Source organism: Lagopus leucura, unplaced genomic scaffold, assembly GCF_019238085.1.
Source record: "Lagopus leucura isolate 7727_CA_CO unplaced genomic scaffold, USGS_WTPT01 Super-Scaffold_100016, whole genome shotgun sequence".
Taxonomy (NCBI): Eukaryota; Metazoa; Chordata; class Aves; order Galliformes; family Phasianidae; genus Lagopus; species Lagopus leucura.
In genome coordinates this window covers 12093688-12111896 of record NW_024962270.1, presented here as the reverse complement: position 1 = coordinate 12111896, position 18209 = coordinate 12093688, and the positions used below count along the sequence as shown (strand labels likewise).

The 18209-nt window shown below is 49.2% G+C and overlaps 2 protein-coding genes across 8 annotated transcripts; one reads left to right on the top strand and one right to left on the bottom strand.

The window, feature by feature from the left end:
• Positions 1-1327: 1327 nt before the first annotated feature.
• Positions 1328-10017, top strand: VBP1 (VHL binding protein 1). Its single transcript, XM_042876393.1, has 6 exons — positions 1328-1420; positions 5393-5517; positions 6120-6186; positions 6630-6728; positions 8420-8558; positions 8820-10017. Exons 1-6 carry the CDS (start codon positions 1328-1330, stop codon positions 8888-8890), a joined length of 594 nt encoding a protein of 197 aa, XP_042732327.1. The 3' UTR covers positions 8891-10017.
• RAB39B (RAB39B, member RAS oncogene family) lies at positions 9955-18209 on the bottom strand. Of its 7 annotated transcripts, XR_006180004.1 has the most exons (5): positions 17952-18209; positions 14493-14713; positions 12189-12343; positions 10284-10347; positions 9955-10170 (listed from the first exon to the last, which is right to left on the bottom strand). XR_006180004.1 is itself a non-coding variant. In XM_042876391.1 (4 exons), the coding sequence occupies exons 1-3, from the start codon at positions 18164-18166 to the stop codon at positions 12219-12221; spliced, it is 561 nt and encodes a 186-aa protein (XP_042732325.1). In that variant the 5' UTR covers positions 18167-18209; the 3' UTR covers positions 9955-10170; positions 12189-12218. The 7 variants fall into 7 exon arrangements, 5 of the variants coding, with proteins under 5 accessions (XP_042732325.1, XP_042732324.1, XP_042732322.1 ...); XM_042876391.1 differs by lacking the exon at positions 10284-10347; XM_042876390.1 differs by lacking the exon at positions 9955-10170 and having other exon boundaries at positions 10177-10347.

The window sequence follows — 18209 nt, the reverse complement described above, 5'->3', positions numbered from 1 at the left end:
TGGGGACCCACAGCCCAGAACCTCTGCACAGTGAGACCTGTGCCTTTCCGGCCAGTCTTCTGCTGTCAGAAGGAGCAGCTTGTGACTTTCCTCCCTGTATGGGGTGAGCACTGTGGTGGAGGAGAGTGATTCCTTTTCCCCTGAAGAGGCATTGCCAGAGCCTGAACCCATGGAGGTCGACTGTGTGGAGAGCAACATCGAGCCTATAGAGGTGGGCCTACCTCCGGAGGAGGAACTGATGAGGTGGATCAGCCCCCAGTGGGACTGTGCAGGTGCTGTAAGACCATGCTTGCCTGTGGAAGTCGTGGGCTCTAGGAACAGTGCTCCAGGGGCTCTCGCTTTTCATCTGGGTGTAGAGGAGTCACTATCCACCTGAGAGCCCATGCTGCTGTTCCCTCTCACCGTTTCCTTCTCATCCCTCCCTTCTCATCCCTCGTTCTTTCCCAAGATCTCTCCCCTCTTTCTCAAGCTCAGAGGAGAAGGGAAAGACTGGCACTGGTGTCCTGAGCCAGGACAACAGGAGTGCAGCAGGCAGCTACAAGCAAGCTCCATGCGGCCTCAGAGTGAACCCTGAAAAAGAGGGTTGGACTGGGACTGGCATCCCCTGCAGAGCTGCTCTGGACAGCTGGAGGACAGCGAAGGGCCCAGTGCTCTCTGTGGCCTCCAGGCACTGCCTGAGAAGCTACAGAAGCGGCTGCTGCTTTGGGGAAGCGGAAGACCTCACATGGGATGCAATGATGAAAGGGCTGTTCAGGTGCTCCATCAGGACTCTGCTTCCAGGAAAGCAGGCCAGGAAAAGACGATGACCGAAGAATGCTGAACAATAAAATGGCAAATGCATGTCAAGCCAGTATGCATCTCCTCTCCTTTCTGGTACTTGAGGGTCTGCCCTGGGCCTCTGCTGTCTGCCCGCGGGGTGAGGCGCAGCCCGGGCCTCGGGGCTGGGCGGGGTCCGGGCAAACGGCGGCCCTGGGCAGGGTGCGGGCACGGCGGGGCGCAGTTCGGCACAGCTCCACACGAGGTGGCGGCTGGCGGTTTTTATTCTTGGAAATCGCACGCCGACCAGTGAGCGGCGTCCAGCCCCGCACTCCGCCAGGCGGAGCCCCTCGAATCGCAGAGCGCCCGCCGCTGCCGGAAACGCCGCCGCTGCTCGGCTCCTCCCGCACTCTTGGCTGGCAGCGTTCCTCCAGCAGGCGACGCTCTCGGCCGGCGGCCGCCCGGCGCCGCGCCCCGCCTCCCGTCGCTCCGAGGGCGGCGCTGACGCGCTGACGCTCGCCTGCAGCGTCTCGTCGCGGGCCGCGTGCGCGCGCGGCGTCGGTACTCCAAGATGGCGGCGGCCAGCGGCAGCGGGCCGGGCTGCGGCGAGGCGGCGGCGGGCGGCAAGCGGGGGCCGCTCGGCATCCCCGAGGCCGTCTTCGTGGTGAGCGGCGGAGGCGCGGGCGACGGCGGGGCTCGGCTCCGCGAGGCGGTCCCCTCGCCCCGGGGAGCGCGGGGGGCGGCGCGGCTCGGCCCCGGGCCCGCCCTGTGGGATGCGGGTCTCCGCGCCGCCCGGCCGGGTGGCCGCTCCGTGACGGCGGGCGCTGCGCCTCCTCGGCACGGCGGGTTGAGCCGCGCGGCCCCGAGCGGAGCGCGGGCGGGCGGCGGTCGCGAGCGCTGTCTGAAGGGGGCTGCTCGGCTCGGTACCCCGAGCGCTGTGCCGTGCGGGGCCGCGGCCTCGTGCCCGGAGCCGCCGCTCGGGGCGCTGCCTCCTTCGCCCTTTCTCGAAGTGGCGGTCGGGGTGCTTTCGCGCTCCGGCCAGAAGCGCTGTGCTCGTCTCGTCTCGCCAGCTTTTGCCCCCGAGCCGAGCTGTCGGAGGACCGGGGCGCCACGCGCGTGTCGGTGCGTGCGGCTCCTCCGCCGTCTGTCGGGCTGCACGGCTCCCTTCCTGGAGGGCGGCAGAGCCGCTGCTGGAGCAGGCTGCCCGACGGGCTGCGCGCTGCCTTTCTCTGCCCGTGTCCCAACCCTCTTGGCCTCCTTGCCGTGCGTCCTGCCCTAGGGAACCTGCTGTAGCGGGGTTTGGACTGGATGATGTCCAGAGGTCCCTTCCACCCGGCGCCATTCTGTGATACTGTGTGCTTCACGCGTCTACAGTTTCTTGGGTGCTTTGCAGCCCGGGCTGTGCCTTCACTCCGTGCCTCTTTGCAGCCTTATGAACTGGCATCCCAGTCCTTGTCTCTGAGAGATGCTCACATCAGATCCGGAATGGTCTCTGCAGTGGCGATGTTTGAGCACATACACATTAGGGGACATTCAACTTTATCCAAAGGAAGCACGCGTTAAGAAGCATTTAGTGCTGTCTTTTTGCTCAAAGTGGCAAAATAGTTATGAGGGTATGGGTTTTATTAATGATTTGTTTGGGGTTTTTTTCTTCGGAAAATAGGCTTCAGTGACAGAACTGTGCTGTTGCAGTAAAGACCTGCTCTAAAGTGTGACTCACTTGTTCCCCCTCCTCCTATGCTGCCTGGGCAGCGTTACTTTTGAAGAATGTTTCATGAATCACCTCGGTTTGGAGGGAATTTTTCAGTGCCTTTTTGGCACACACCGCTTCATAGGCATGGATAAAGGCCAAGCTGCTCTGTGGTCTTTCATGGCTCCCCAAACACCGCGTGGCACGTAGCTAACCTGGCTTTCCCTGGAGTTGAACAACACACTCAGGGCTGCTTTTTGTTCCCTAGTGATCTACACAAGCAGAACTGCTTCCACAAGAGGGAGTTTTGTGTCAGAGCATCTCCAGTCTGGTTTTCACAATGCTCGGTCTTGTCTTTGTCTTTTCAGCCTGCACTTTGCTGCAGGCTCTGTCAGGAGCACTGTGCAGGGAGAAAATTAGAAAGGCCAAAGCCCGGCAAGAACTGAACTTGGTCACTAAGGTGAAAGACAACAATAAATATTTCTATTAATATATCGGCAGTAAGAGGAGGGCTAGGGAGAATCTCCATTCTTTGTTGGATGCAGAGGCAAACAGTGAGCAAGGGCCAGGATAAGGCTGAGGTACTTAATGCCTTCTTTGCCTCAGTCTTTAATAGTAAGACTAGTTGCTCCCTGGGCACACAGCCCCTTGCTCTGGAAGATAGGGGTGGGAAACAGAATAAGCCCTGCACAATCCATGATGAGATGGTTTTGGACCTGCTCTGAAAACTGGGCACTCACAAGTCCATGAGGTGGATTGCACCCCAGAGTGCTGAGGGAGTTGGTGGATGTGGTTGCCAAACCACTCTCCACCATCCTTCAACAGTCCTGGCTAACTGGGGATGTCCTCATGGACTGGAGACTGGCAGATGTGATGCCCGTCCTCAGAAAGAGGCAGAAAGATGATCCTGGTAGCTACAGACCTATCAGTCTCACCTCGGTGCCAGGGAAGGTTATGGAATGGACAGTCTCAGGAGCCATCATGGATCAATTAAAAGTCAACCAGGGGATCTGGCCCAGTCAGCATGGGTTCATGAATGGTAGATCCTGTTTGACAAACCTGACTTCATTTTACGACAAGGTGACCCACTCAGTGGATGAAGGTAAGGCTGTTGTGTGGTCTACCTGGACTTCATTAAAGCCTTTGACACTGTCCTTCACAACACCTTGGTGAAGAAGCTGGCTGCCCACGGTTTGGATGGGCATTGCTCTGCTGGCTGCAACACTGGCTGCATGGCTGGGCCCAAAGAGTTGTGGTCAATAGAGTTAAATCCAGTTGGCAACCGGTCACAAGCAGCATCCCCCAGGGCTCAGTACTGGGGCCACTCTTATTCAACATCTTTATTAATGATCTTGATAAGAGGATTGAGTGCACTCTCAATAAGTTTGCAGATGACAAGTTTGGAGGAAGTGTTGATCTGCCAGAGGGTAGAAAGGCACTGCAGAGGGACCTGGATAGACTGCATTGATGGGCCGAGATAAACTGTATGAGTTTCAGTAGGGCCAAGTGTCACATCCTGCATTTTGATCACAACAAACGCCAGGCAACCCTACAGGATTGGGGAGGAATGGCTGGAAGCTGCCTGATGGAAAGGGACCTTGGTGTGCTGATGGGCAGTGGGCTGAAGATGAGCCAGCAGTGTGCCCAGGTGGCCAAGAAGGCCGATGGCATCCTGGCTTGGATCAGGAATGCTGTGGTGAGCAGCACCAGGGAAGTCATCCTGCCCTGCACTCGGCACTGGTGAGGCCTCACCTCCAGTGCTGTGTTCAGTTTTTTGGGCACCTCAGTACAGAAAGGAATGGAGGTGCTGGAGCAGGTCCAGAGAAGGGCAACAAGGCTGGTGAAGGGTCTGGAGGATGTGTTCTGTGAGAAGACACTGAAGGAACTGGGGATGTTTTTGGTCTGGGGAAGAGGAGGCTGTGGGAAGACCATCTAGCTCGCTTCCTATACCTGAAAGGTGATTGCAGTGAGAGTGGGGTTGGTCTCTTCTCACTGGTGACAAGTGACAGGACGAGGGGAAACGGCCTCAAGTTGTGCCAGGAGAGGTTTAGGTTGGATATCAGGAAAAACTTCTTTGTAGGTCATTAAATACTGGAATAGGCTCCCCAGGGAGGTGGTTGAGTCACCATCCGTGGATGTGTTTAAAAACTGTTTGGATGTGGTGCTCCGGGACATGATTTAGCAGTGGGTTGTTGGAGTTAGGAAAGCATGGTTAGGATGTGGTTGGACTCGATGATCTTGAAGGTCTTTTCCAACCTGAGCAATTCTATGGTTCTAGGAGGCAGCTGTGTCTCTTGCTGTGCTGCTGGCGCAGTAACTGCAGGTGCTCCTCAGGCCATTGCACACAGGTAGCTGCTGTCGGGTCAGAAGCTGCGGCCCATCCCTCGGCCCACACACCTTTCAGGAGGCTGCAGTGCGGGTTGAGGCAGCTGAGCTGCTTTCTGGGGCTGGCAGAGGTCAGCGTCCTGCTGCTCCAGCTGCCATCCGAGGTGCTGCTCCCTGGGCCTGGCTTGTTTTGTCCTGCAGGGCTTCCCGTGGCTCTGCTGCCTGCAGGAGGCTCCTCCAAAGACATGTTACTAGCACAAAGCTGCACTGAGCTGTTAGCACAGCTTTCTCCCCTTGGCCTCTCTCTGCCATCACATAGCCTGGCTCAGGCTCAGGCTGACCCTTTTGCTTTGTCACTCTTATCCTAGGCAGCTCTAATCTGAGAAACCAGAGGAGCGCCATCCCCACTTTGCACATGGGGAACTGAAAGTTAGCCCTGGTCTGAGGGCTGCTCCTGTTGGATGTCATTCAGCATCGGCAGGGCTGATGCTGCTGCTAAGAAGGCACCAGTAAATACAGCTGTGAAATACTCCTTTCGCCTTTGATGCAGCTCTCTGCTTGACGATACTGAGGATTTCTGTAAAGCTCTTGTAACGCTGAGGGTTTTTTCTCCCCTTCAAGGAAGACGTGGATTCTTTTATGAAACAGCCCGGAAACGAGACAGCAGATGTAGTTCTGAAGAAGTTGGATGAGCAGTACCAGAAGTACAAGTTTTTGGAACTTAATCTTGCTCAGAAGAAACGAAGGTAAGTTATGTTTGTGCAGAACTGGGAAATGTTTGGCACGGTTCAATTTTTTTTTTAATTAAAGTTGTGTTAATTTCAATATCCCAAGAAGTACAAAGTTGGTTTTAGGAGAGCTGATATTGGCAGTACTTTCAGGACAAAGAAACAGCTTTCCTTTTCTTCCTGAGAATCATGCCCAACAAGAAATGACAGTACTGCTGATCTGGTCAGGAGCCTCTAAGGCCAAAAGCCCTGCACTTGTTTTGAGTGCTATGGTCTTTATCTGCGTTTTTGCAGATGTTTCCCTCTGCCCCGTGGGGACCAGAAATTCACCAAAACATGCCCAGCAGGTGCACCTTGTTGTCAGTGTGTGTCACAGCTGGAAAGCTGCGTGCTCTGCTCGCTGTGGGACTGCTGAGCCCGTGCTGAGGGGCTGGGGAAGCCGTGCACGAGGTGCCTGTACCTGCCTCCATCTTTTAAACGTGCATTTGTAAGCTCAGAAAGCTGTTTGTTCAGGGCATCAAGTTTTAAAAGAGGTTGAATTGTGTAATAGAGCTCGTCACTTGTTTAGGAAACTTTGTGTCTCTGTAAAATAATAAATGATGACTGTTGTTAATTCACAGGCTAAAAGGTCAGATTCCCGAAATTAAACAGACATTAGAAATTTTAAAACACATGCAGAAGAAAAAGGTAAACTATTTTGAATATCTAACGAGTATGAGAAAAGCTAACTGCCTTTCCACCCTAACAGAACACATTGCAAGAAATGTTTTGGAGAGCACACTTAATATGCCTTTATAAATAACAGAATTGTTTTAAAGGTATGTAGCACTTTCTGAAAGCTTGTTCAAAACCAGTAACGTTTGTAATGCAAGCTTCCCTTCGGTAGCGTGTAGATTGCAGCTAAGCTTGGATTTTAGTCCTTATAGAGATTTCCACATTGCTTTTAAATACTTTAAAGAATGCCTTTGTCTTGGCACTTCAGTGTTGAAGTAAACATACATGCAGTTTCACCCAAGCTAATACTGTATCAATGGCAATAAAGCAGAAAAGTGCACTCCTTACTGTAAACTTTGTCTCTTCTGTGAGTTTCCAGTGAAATGCCAATGTTAAGCTTTATCATTTCTCTTAAGGAATCCACAAATCCAATGGAAACCCGATTTTTATTGGCAGATAATCTCTACTGCAAAGCATCAGTTCCTCCTACAGACAAAGTTTGTTTGTGGCTGGGGGTGAGTAACATGGAACCTTTTCTGAGATGGTCTGTGTGACTGTATCTTCCAGCAGATGGTGTTCACTGCTGGCTCAGCTGTCCTGGTTAGGACAAGTGTAATGCTCCATGTGTGCAGGGAGAGCCGTGTCATTTCAGTGCAGCAAACATAGCAATATTCCAACATGCTCGTGGAGTTTTCATGGTTTTGTTTTTAATTTTCCTTAGTGCCTGAACATAGTAAAATGGCAGAGAACTGTAATCTTGCTGAACTGTTTTATCAAAAAAGTGTATTTGTGAATGTTTCCCTGTCACATTGTGCTTCACATTACCAGGCAACCTTGCTTGGCATTGGAATGAATATGCCCAACAAAACAACTTAGCTTGAGAACTAACTTCCAGTCTTCTCCTTGTTATTTGTATTTAGCTTGCTTCCATGCAAGCTTTCTCGGGAAGGGTGGGATTTGGGTTCCTCAGAGGTACCTGCCAGCTTTTAGAGTGGAATTTGTGCTAGATTGGTGGGATCAGAGCTTGAGTCACATTTCTAAGTACCAAAGCAATATAAAGCTGGGATATTCAGGAGCAGAGGCCCCGTTATCTGTAGAGATAACCTGCTAATGTTTATTTTGAGACTTGTAAATCCCTGGTGTTCTCACACGCTGGCTGCCAAACACAACAGCCCGCTTAGAGCAGCAGCGCTGTTGGTATGCGTTGCATCCTGGCTGGTCTGGCAGTTCCTCACAGCTTCACCAAAGTCTTTTCTGTTGTAAAAACAGAAGATTTCTGTCTGCTTCATTTTGCTTTCAGGTTACTTCCTTCAGGATTCACAACCATTGACTTCCAGGTCAACCAGGTCTACCAGGTTTCTTCTATCACAGATTGTCAAAGGAAGTTCATCTTGGTTCATACAGAAAAGCTATCGTGAAGCACTACAAACGATTTGTTAGTTGTACTTAGGGTTTCTTGGGCCTTTAGCTCTTCATCCATCATGCTGCTTACAGTCTCTGTGCTGAGCTGTGCATATCAGTACTGTTGCAGAAACCATCTTGCAGTTATTTAAAAACAACAAAAAGAGAGGAAAGCACTGCATATATAGTTCTTGCATAGTGTTCCCTGCAGTCCTGTCTGATTAAGATTTATGTGGCTCTGCTCAGTACACAATTCTTGGATGGAACAAAGCTACATGGGTGCATCTTCATTTGGTTCTATTCTTTTTTACATGGTGGCTTCCTTGCTGAAATGTACTGATTAAAAACCACCCTGATGCCAGATTGGACTTTCATACACGTTGTATCTTGTAATACTTTTTGTTAGTAAGCAGTGCCACCAGCTGTTTGTATTCTGCACAGATCCTGAGGTGAATCTTGAATGCAGCAAGAATTGTTTGTAGAGCTGTGTGACACTGGAGATGCTGTGAAGGAATGAGGAGTGTCTTGCTTTTCAGATGTGGTGGAAATGAGATACTGGCGCATAAAAGATTGAATGCAATACACAGAAGTCCCCTATTGCTCAGGAAGAGGAGGAAAACTTCTTTCCAAGTCACTGGGGGGGATTTATTACTCTGTTACTGAAGTGGTGGAGCCTCAAGTGGCTTCTGACATTGCTTGCCCCAAACCTTGCCTAGGCTCATCAGTGTTAATGTGATGAGCCATAAACAGTCTTATTCCTTACAGTGCAAGTGTAAAAGCTTGTATGAATCTTTTTGTTGTGCAGGCCAACGTGATGCTTGAATATGATATTGATGAAGCTCAGGCTCTGCTAGAGAAGAACCTGTCAACAGCCACGAGAAACCTTGATTCTCTAGAGGAAGACCTGGATTTTCTTAGGGATCAGTTCACCACTACAGAAGTCAGTATCCTTTTAATATGCAGGAGTGATGTGGAAGGTGATGTACAGGTACCTGCTCGTGTTTCAAAGTGAAACAACTCTTCCTTCTTTCTTAGTTACTGATACGCCTGTAAGTTAAGGCTTTGCAGCACATCAACTCTTTCATTAAAAGGTTTCTGTAGTCTGCTGCAAGTTAAATGAAGTATGTATGATCAACGGGATATCCAGCTTTTCCCCTTTTCTCTTTCCACTGAACACTTCTGTTTCCTTAATTTCACACCCTCAGATATGGCTAGAGTTTATAATTGGGACGTAAAGAGAAGAAACAAGGAAGACCCTTCGAAAAACAAAGCATAGTTTTGCCAGTTTTAAATGTGGTTTCAATTTCAAAATATTTTTTATTTAAATACCCCTGAAATTCATTCTTAAGGGACTGAGTTACTTTAAGCAGTGCAGTAAATGGTAAAATATATAAAAACTAATGGTGAGCGGCATTTTATTTATTTGTGAACTCAAAATTTGGTTTCATGCATGCTTCATGAAAGTATAGATTGTTTGAGAAGATACCACGCAGTCCAGCAAAGGACGTAATATTTGGATCAGACCAGTCTGCTATAAGTAAATTTCTGTCTGAATGTTTGTCTGAAAAGTGAGGGTGCATGTATGAAACTGACAGCATGATGGCAGGTTGAGGCCATGCAGGGTTTACTTTTCATTTCTGTGTGCAGCTGATGAAGGTAAAGTCAGCGTGGGCTGGGAAGACACACAGCTGTCATGTCCTAGGAAAAAGGACAAACAGCGAAGCCCTGGATTTTGTCTCAGTCAGTTACTTCTTTGGCAGCACCAATATACAAGCATTCCACTTTGGATAAACTTGATTTTAATGATTCTGTTAGTTGACTGCCTGTTGCCGAACTCTCAGCACTTTACATGCAACACTTTGTGACTTGTCTTCAGAAAAGAATGCTAAATGGAGTAAACAGCACAAGTTGTGTCAAGCCTGCAGGTGCTCTCACCCTGTTCTTCTTCCACACACGTGCACACATGGCTTACTTTTGCAAACGTATTGAACAAGGACACCAAAATGCTGGCAGCCTGTAAATGAAAAAAAACCCTACTTGCAATCCCTTAGACAAGATGTCGTTCAAATGTCTTCACACTCAGCCTCCCAGCTGGTGAAACCTGTATTAGATGAGGATGGTTGACTGCAGTCTGGCTTCTGGTGTTAACAGCTGGAATATTTCTTTGGTTCTTACGAAGCCTTGCGAGATTGTTGCCTTTTACCTCTGCAGTTTCTGTCTAAAATGAAATGCTCAGTGCTGATGTCAGTGGCTAATATGCACATTTAAGAGTACAGGTTTTGCTGCAAAATAAACGCAAATGTTCACTGTTGGAACTTCATGTAAGAAACAACATACCTGTAAAGTTTTTGTACTTTTATTTCATTATATTAAAATAGTAAAACTAAACAGTTGTGGCAAACACCACTTTTTGTGCATCTTTCTTTGTAGGAGTCATGAATTTGAGGTATGATGTTCTATGTTTCCATCTTGTCACTGGGGGCAGGGGAGCGAGAAGTTGAAGCTGTGGAAAGCTGGATACTGGTGTGAGTGAAATGAGGCTGTGAGTCACCACACCTGAGTTTGGGAACAGAAGCAATTGATTTGACAACACTGTGGCTGAAAATCAGCAAGAGCTGTAGGGATGGGAATAAAAGAGGTAAGTCCTTAGCTGTGCTCACAATACAGACCTGGGCTGGGCTCATTCACACCTTTATTTGCAGGGAGGTGCTGATTTTTTTCTAGTGTCTTTGGCTAGGAGAGAATTTTAAACCAATGCATTATCTGACTAGCATGTATCTCTACCCCTTGCTATGCTTGGTTGAAGCTGTGCTTCTCTCCCTTTTTGAGAGCATCAGGAATGACAAGAAAGGCAGCTGCGAATGTCCTGATTTCTCTTGCAATTTTATCTTCTGTATGGATTAATGAGATCCCAGCAGGCTAAAGCACTTCCCTCACACCACTGCTTTTCTAGCTGGTCCTAAGGCAGCAATTGCTTCTCTTTGTTGTGCACAATGAAATGATGAGTTAAGCATTTATGCACTATCAAAAAACCCTACTGGGCGCAGCTTCCAATGACCTAATGCTGGGCGTTAGTGTGAGGGGGGAGGCAGCATTAGGACTGCAAGCACTCAGCAGGATCAAAATGTATCAGGTTGGTAGGGCGAGAGCTGGCCTTGGAATAACACACAACCCTTGGTTTTCAATAGAGGGTTTTGTTGTTTGCTTAGCACAAAGCTAAAAACTTCATAGACAACTCTGGCTTCCGTATGACTGATCTTCATCCAGTATTGCCCTGTTGTTTACTGACACATTTTTGTTGCTTGGATTAAGAACAGAAAGGTCTTACACAGGAGCTAGAGCAGTTTCTGCAGTGTGCCAAATGCCACCTGCCAGGCTCCAGGAGTGGCTATGGCTCCTCTGGCTGACTGCAAGGAGCAGGCTGATATTTCTGCAGCTGCACTGCTTTTCTCAGCACCCAGCCTGCTGGTTTTGCAGATGTGACCCGATGGCTGTTACAGAAAGATGTACAGCAGGTGCCATTGCAAAGATCCTGTTTATTGTTGAGCTGGTCCGTACCACATTTCCAGTTAGGGCTGCTGTACAGAAGCGGTACAGGTATGAGATAGCTTACTGATAAGGAACAGGGAGGGGAGAAGGAAAAAAACCAACAGTCTCTTTACAAGTTTTAAATTTCACAGTATCACATGGTAACCATTTTGCTAAGTACAAGCATATTTCCAGTCACATACAGACAGCTAAATACAGCATTATTTTCACATTTCATTACAGTGCATAACAGAAAGCGAGGAAAGTGTATAGTATGTTTTTTATTCTGGAGGTTCAGAGCAATTTGAATCTAACATGCAGATTGTTTTAAGTTAGCTTTTCTTGTTTCTCTTTTTGACCTAGAGTAAAAGAGCTCCTGACCTTTATCCTGTGGAAGGTTATGACCTTTGATTTCTCTAAATCCCTCTTGCACCAGAAGTCAAAGCGTTAAAACCAGTTGTTAGAAAAGAATGCTTAGCATATCCTATAAGTTCTTCATCTTAGAAAAAACATTCCAAATTTTGTACAGAGGAATCTACATTTCCTATATTTTAATAAGCTGCCTAAAAAATGCAAGGAGTTAGAAAAAGATGTATATAACTATTTATCTATCATTTAATATAACCATTTATTACCTCTAAGTAGTTAAGACTGCATACATTTTCTTCTGTACTGTTTCTCCTCAGAATTATGACACGTATTTGTAAATCAGGTACTTACTCTGAAGGCCTGAATATACGTGCTTATTTACGTTTCCTGCAATTTCCCTCTGGGAGCAGAAAGACAGAGAGAGAGAGAAGCGAATGTCCAAAGCCATCAAATAAACCAGCAGCTGTCTTGTGAAAACTGAGCTTTTCCTGCACAGAGGCTCAGGGGTTTTACTCTTGCTAGAACTCTGATCTTTTCTAAAGTTTCACCTGCCTTTAATGGAGCACTCAAGCTCTGCCCTTAGGACAGCTGCTAGCCAGCAAGGCGACCTGAGCCACACCCTGTGAATAGCCAGACCTTGAAAGAAAGAAAGAATAAGAAAGCTGACCCTTTCATACCTGTTTGCCCTCGTCTTTGTGAGAACAGGACTAGCAGTCCCGGTCTGAGCAAACCTTGTGCTCCCCACTGGCGTCAGCAGAAGCTGAAGGTAGAGAGCCCATGGTAGCCCAGCTCCTGTGGTGCTCTGCATCAATCTTCTCCAGCTTCACTTTACCTAGAAAGAGATTTTTTAAGAGATTTCTTTTTTGAACCTTCAGGTTACTCAGCTTGACCAGCACCGAGTCTGCCTGGAGCTCAGTGGGCCTTAGCACAGGGTTCTCAGTGTAGGTACAGCCTGTCCAAGAGGGGCCGGGTTGTGCAGCAGCAGGCAGCTTACAACAGGTGCTAGGCCAGTGCCATCCCTCCTTCACTCTAATTTGCTACCAGTGCCCTCCCCTGCAGTGCTCAGGAACTGAAATTGTTCCAAGAGTACTCAAATGAAAATGTAATCCAACTTCAGGGTGAGTTCTTTTTTTATACACAGCAATCTTTTATTCGTACAGACCAGCACAAGTACTGCAAACTATGCGAAGAGGCTTGGGGGAGTCAGTCTGAATTCAACAGCACTCAAGACTCACTCTGTCCAAGATGGAGGTAGCTTAAAAAAAGCTCTAACAAGTACCTTCTTTCTACGTCGAGGCCTAAAAATCAAACACCAGGTGCTTCCTGTAGTTCTACCTACTCCCTCCTGCCCATTAGTTTGGTGTGTAAAGCTTGCAAACTCAAGTAAAAAGGTCACTGTTGTTTCTGTTTGTTTTAAATAGGTTGAACTTTGCTACAGGTTACCCTGCTGCAATTGTAAAGCTGGTTGAAACTTAGAGGAAACAAAGCATGCCCAGAAAATGGCCACCCACATACAGCCTTTTTAACAACTGCTTCCACCCGCAATGACCAACCTGATATGGATCATCTCCAGTCAAATTAAAACAAGGAGGAAAACAAATTTTACTCTTGAGCTTGTCTTGGGGCTTTCCTTTTCCTCCTGCTCACACACTTCTGTTCTGTGCTCCTCCTCCTCAGTTCTAGTTCTCTTCTTCCACAGATGCCAAGAAAGAAAATGACACTTTAACAGCAGATAGTGATGGAAGCCATTGCTTTCCATGCTATTCAACTTCTTTAAAAGCAAATCTCACCTCGTGGATGCACCTTAGTTAAGCTTTTCAAGTTTCCCCTGCCCTGCCCAACTTCGTTCCATTCTTCCTTGTGGCCCCAGCTGACAAGGCACCCAAAACATCAGCACAGTGCTGTTAGCAAATAAATGTTGGTGTGTCCCACCTGGGTGCCATACTCCAGCCTCAAGATACAGCAGATGAGCACAAGTTTTTCTCCTTATGTTCCTGATCACTTAGTTATTCTGGAAAGCCCTGAACTGAGGGTACACTGAGGTACACATTGAGGCAGTAAATAGTTTAAAAATGTACTGAATAATTACTAATGCAGCAGGCATTGCTACTTAGAATCCCAGTTTACAGCATGAAAAACACTAGGGGAAATCATTTGAATTGTAATTACCAATCAAATAACTACTGTTCTCCTCTTTAAATGCCACAGAGTACTCTACTATTGAACTAGGTTCAAGAATGTAAGAAAAAAATTCAGAAGTATGCATACCACATCAGTAAACTTTCCCTATGCCACTGGCCTTAGGAAGGAATGGTACCCTTGCTGCCTTCACACCTTCCTGCTAATAAGCAGCTGATGCAAACTAAGATGTCATCTTTCTCTCTGCTGCTTCTCATACTACAGCACTATCCATGCCATGGCTCCAGCATGGCGCTACAGATTTGCTTAAAACAGGACACGTACAGCACTGTGGCACATGCTGGCCCATTCAGATCTAACTGTGTGCTCTGCCCCCTTCTGCTGTCCCTCACTTCTGCTTGCTGTCTCATTACAAAATCTACATGCACCCTCACTCACTCTGTTAGGTTTGTAGCCTCCAGTTCTGAAAAGTTGTATGGAACAGAACATTCATTCCCTGGGTCTGTTCTCGTATCCAAAAGACTGTGGGAGGCTGTTCACAACGGGAGCGTTGCTCTCCCTTCTGGCACACTGAGTTCACTTAGTAAAGTACGTTTGGTTAGTAGAGTTCATCACCACTTCTCTCACTAGAAGAGCTCAGCACAAGCACCGCCTATCTGATTTCACCACTTCTTCTGAAGAGTGCACTACGTTTGGGACAAACCCACTCTTTACCCCTTCCCATCCCTCCTGGATCGAAATTTCCCCCCTTTTAACAAGCTCGTATATATCTCGAGTCAGATCAGTGAAGGCCTTCTCCACGTTAATGGCATCCCGAGCAGAGGTCTCAATGTACTTCATACCATATGCAGCAGCCAGTTTCTCGGCCTCGTGCCTGGTGACTTGCCGCTGTGTGTCAAGGTCACACTTGTGACCCACCAAAACAAAGACGATCTGGTAGGGCTGGACGTGCACCTTGGTCTCTTCTAGCCACTCGTGGACGTTCTGGAAGGACCTGCGGTTTGTAATGTCAAAGAGGAGGAGTCCACCAACCGAGTTCCTGTAGTAGGCTCTGGTGATGGACCTGGAAAAAAATGATCCAGACATGTAAGTCACTGCTATTTGGGAAGAAGGGCAGAGCAGGCTTCACTTCTTTTTTTTCCTGCTTGTTTCTTTTGATTCTTTTTTCTTAATTGCAATGTGGCACTTCTGTACCTAAGCCTCTGCTCTAAAAGGCAGCATTTCTGCTACCCCATCTATCCCGCAGAATACAGGACAGAGAATGCCACTCAGTCACGTCTCACAGCTTTGACTTGTGCTCTGCACATCTTGTCAGTCACAAAGACAACTAATCTTGGCTTAACACTTCAGTCCTGGGTAACTGCCTCATGGATTTGCCATAACTCCACCACCATTTCTGGTTTCTCTATCACAGATTTCCATATTCTCTGCCATTGGCCTAACTAGCCCCCACCACACCATGTCAGTACTCTGCATGGTTTGGTTGCCCCACTGGTTTAGAAGCATTGTAACAGCTTAAAGGATTTACCCAGAGCCAAACACCTCCTGGCAGATACATAAAAGGCAAAGAGAGAGGCCACAGGTCAGAAGGCAGAAGGTGGAGCTGTGCCCCTAAAAAGACCCAAAAAGGTCCTGCAGACCCTCAGGCTGAGAAATGGAAAGCATTCTCCACGGTCTGAGGCAGCCTGAAGCAGCACATGGAATCAGCCAACAAAGATCTACAGAGAACACGAAGCTGAGCAGATCTACAGTCCAACAGCTACTACATATAGAAAAAACAAGAAGCTGTACAACTGTACTGTTTCTGCAAAGTCACGGATTATTCTAAATCCAGAAGCACTCATTGATTTCAGTCCCTGGAGGAACTTAGGGACCTGAACTTCTTCTTCTGGGAAAATGTAAGCACCACTACTTCTACCTTGGGACAACTCTTCCTCCACCATGCAAGTCTGTTGATAGAGGCTATTCTGCCCTGCAGTGTGCTTATCCTGCAGAGCTACCCCCAAAAATGATTCAGCGGCATTTTCAAGATTTGCTTTATCAAAAGTCATGCAATGATAGGTGAAAATCCAACTGAAGAAAGCCAGAACCGGGAAAAAAAAGAAAAAAAAGAAAAAAAAAAAAAAGAAGAAAAGGAAGGAAGGAAAAAAAAAAAAAGAGTTGACTTGGCTAACTTTTGCTCTCCAGTTATCTGGCCCAGGGACAAGAACAGCTCTGCACATTTGGAAACCAGGGAATCAGCTCTGCCGTTTGCTCTCTGGCCAGCTGCAGACAGACACTGGCACTCTGAATTCACCCCCATGCTGTCACAGGCACTTCTGCTTCTCCTGTGTGCCAGCACACCAGCCCTGGCTGCTCCTGCCAGCATCAGCAGTGCCTCAGGTACTTCTGAGAGACATGACGGGATCTGAGCAGAGCGCTGCGCTGAGGCAAAACGAGGTGAAGGTGTGGGTGCCTTTCCACAGACATCTCCTTACCGCTCCGCAGGAAGCACGCGACGCTGCCTTCACTCTGCGCCTCGCTGCCCAGCTCCCCACGGGACCCCTGCCCACCCCTTCCCGTCCCTCAGCGCAGCAGAGCAGTGCTGTGACTCACAGCCACTCTGACCAAGTTTTAAACAAAGGCACCGCCTCTGTGCAAGACCTCTCCCTCTCCCTGCCTCTACCTGGGGTCCTCACCACCCACCCCAGCCCTTCCCTCTCACTGGAAGGGAACAGCTCTTCTGTAGGTGCTGGTACGCATTTCCATCCAGGGAGGGCTGCACATGCTTTTGCTTTTGTTAGCATTACACGATGTCGTGTTTCAGGCAAGAAACTGGAGTATTTGAGCAACCTGAGAAGGGCACAACCTGCTGGATCCAGGAAGAACAGAACCCTGCTGTTCTACAACTCCAAAACAGCCTCAACGCTGACCCAAAGAGCACCATTTTGAGGCCGAGATGACAAAACAGAGGCACGTGCTTAACTGTAGTTTAAGCCCTGGCTGCACAGGAATAGATTCTCATTGATGGAGAGGGAAAGAACTCACAACAGTCAGGAAGAGCAAAACTGCAGCAGAGATGCAGACCAGCAGATACCATCATGGTGTATCAAGGCAATGGCAGTGCTTTCCTCCTCATGGGACAGCTGTCAACTTACTGCAGAGCAGCTGCAAATGCTCAAAACTGAGAACTCCATGAAATACCGGAGTTCTTTCCTAAGAATTTCCTTGTTAAGAAATTCCTTGCACTGTGACAAACAAGTGTAACAGTTCTGGAGAGTACATGCAGTGCTACGCTTCTTGCCTGCACTCACAACTTCAGCTTACCCCACGTCAGCAGTGTTTTGCCTTTTACCAAGGGGAAGCCTAGGAGCTGCCAGCTTCATGGGGCACAACGCATGGCAGGGTTAACTGGGATTCGATAGGGACAAATGCAAAACAGACTTTCGTCACAGCAGACCATATACCATAAAGGTTGCTGCGCTTGCTTGCTTCCCTCTACCTTCTCGTTTTGGGAATTTAAGTCTGCACTTAGGCAAGGGCACTTCCAAGCGGCAGGATGTGTTCCTATGCCAGTGACCCTCCTGCCCCTCGCACTGCTGGTGCTGAGCGCTGCTGCCCTTGTGCTGAAGGTCGCCTGTCACCACGTCTACATGCAGGTTCAGGCACCAGCAAGAAGGGCAAGCAGCCCCGGGGGCCCCAGACTTCCCTCCATTTTCCAAGATGGGAAACCAGAGGCGTCCAACAGCTTCCCCTCCTCACAGCAGGGCACTGGCGCGGGATCGCACACGGCCGTGTTTCGGAATCTGACGCAACCGAGCTCTCCGATGCCTCCTCTCAGCCAGCGGAATAAAGCAGCGGCTCCCGGCCTCGGCAAAAAGCCTGTCCGTGTGCAAGGACCGAGCGCGGCCCTGGGGGTCGGGATGGGAGGCGGAGGGGCGGGAGCGGGCAGCGTTCATCGACGTGTGAATGGAAGCGTTACGGCAGCGCGGCTCCGCGATGCTGTGCGGAGACGCAGAGAAAGGAAAGCGCTTCCGGAGGGAGCGGGAGGAAAGCGGGTCAAAGATGGGCGAAAAACAGAAGCGCGCCCACGCGATTAGCCGGGGTTCGGGGCCGCTCTCACAACCTCACCCCAAACCGAAGCCCCGCACCGCCCTGCCCTGCAAACGGCGGGATCCGCAGCTGCAGACCCGCGCCCCGCACCGCCCCGCACGCGGCCGGAGCCCCGCATCCCTCGGCCGCGCCCCGGCTTTCGCCCGGCAGAAACGAAGGGCGTAAATAAACGGCTTGGCGGCCCTCCTTCGTGCCGCCCGCAGCCCTACCGGAACCGCTCCTGCCCGGCCGTGTCCCAGATCTGCAGCTTGATCCTCTTGCCCGGCTCGATCTCCACCAGCCTGGAGAAGAAATCCACGCCCACCGTGGGATCGGAGATCTGCGCGAAGCGGCCTTCGGTGAAGCGGCGGATGAGGCAGGACTTGCCCACGGTGGAGTCGCCGATGACGATGAGGCGGAACTGGTAGAGCCAGATGGCCTCCATGCCGCCCGCTCAGCGCCCGCCCATGCCCGGCCCGCAGGGGGCA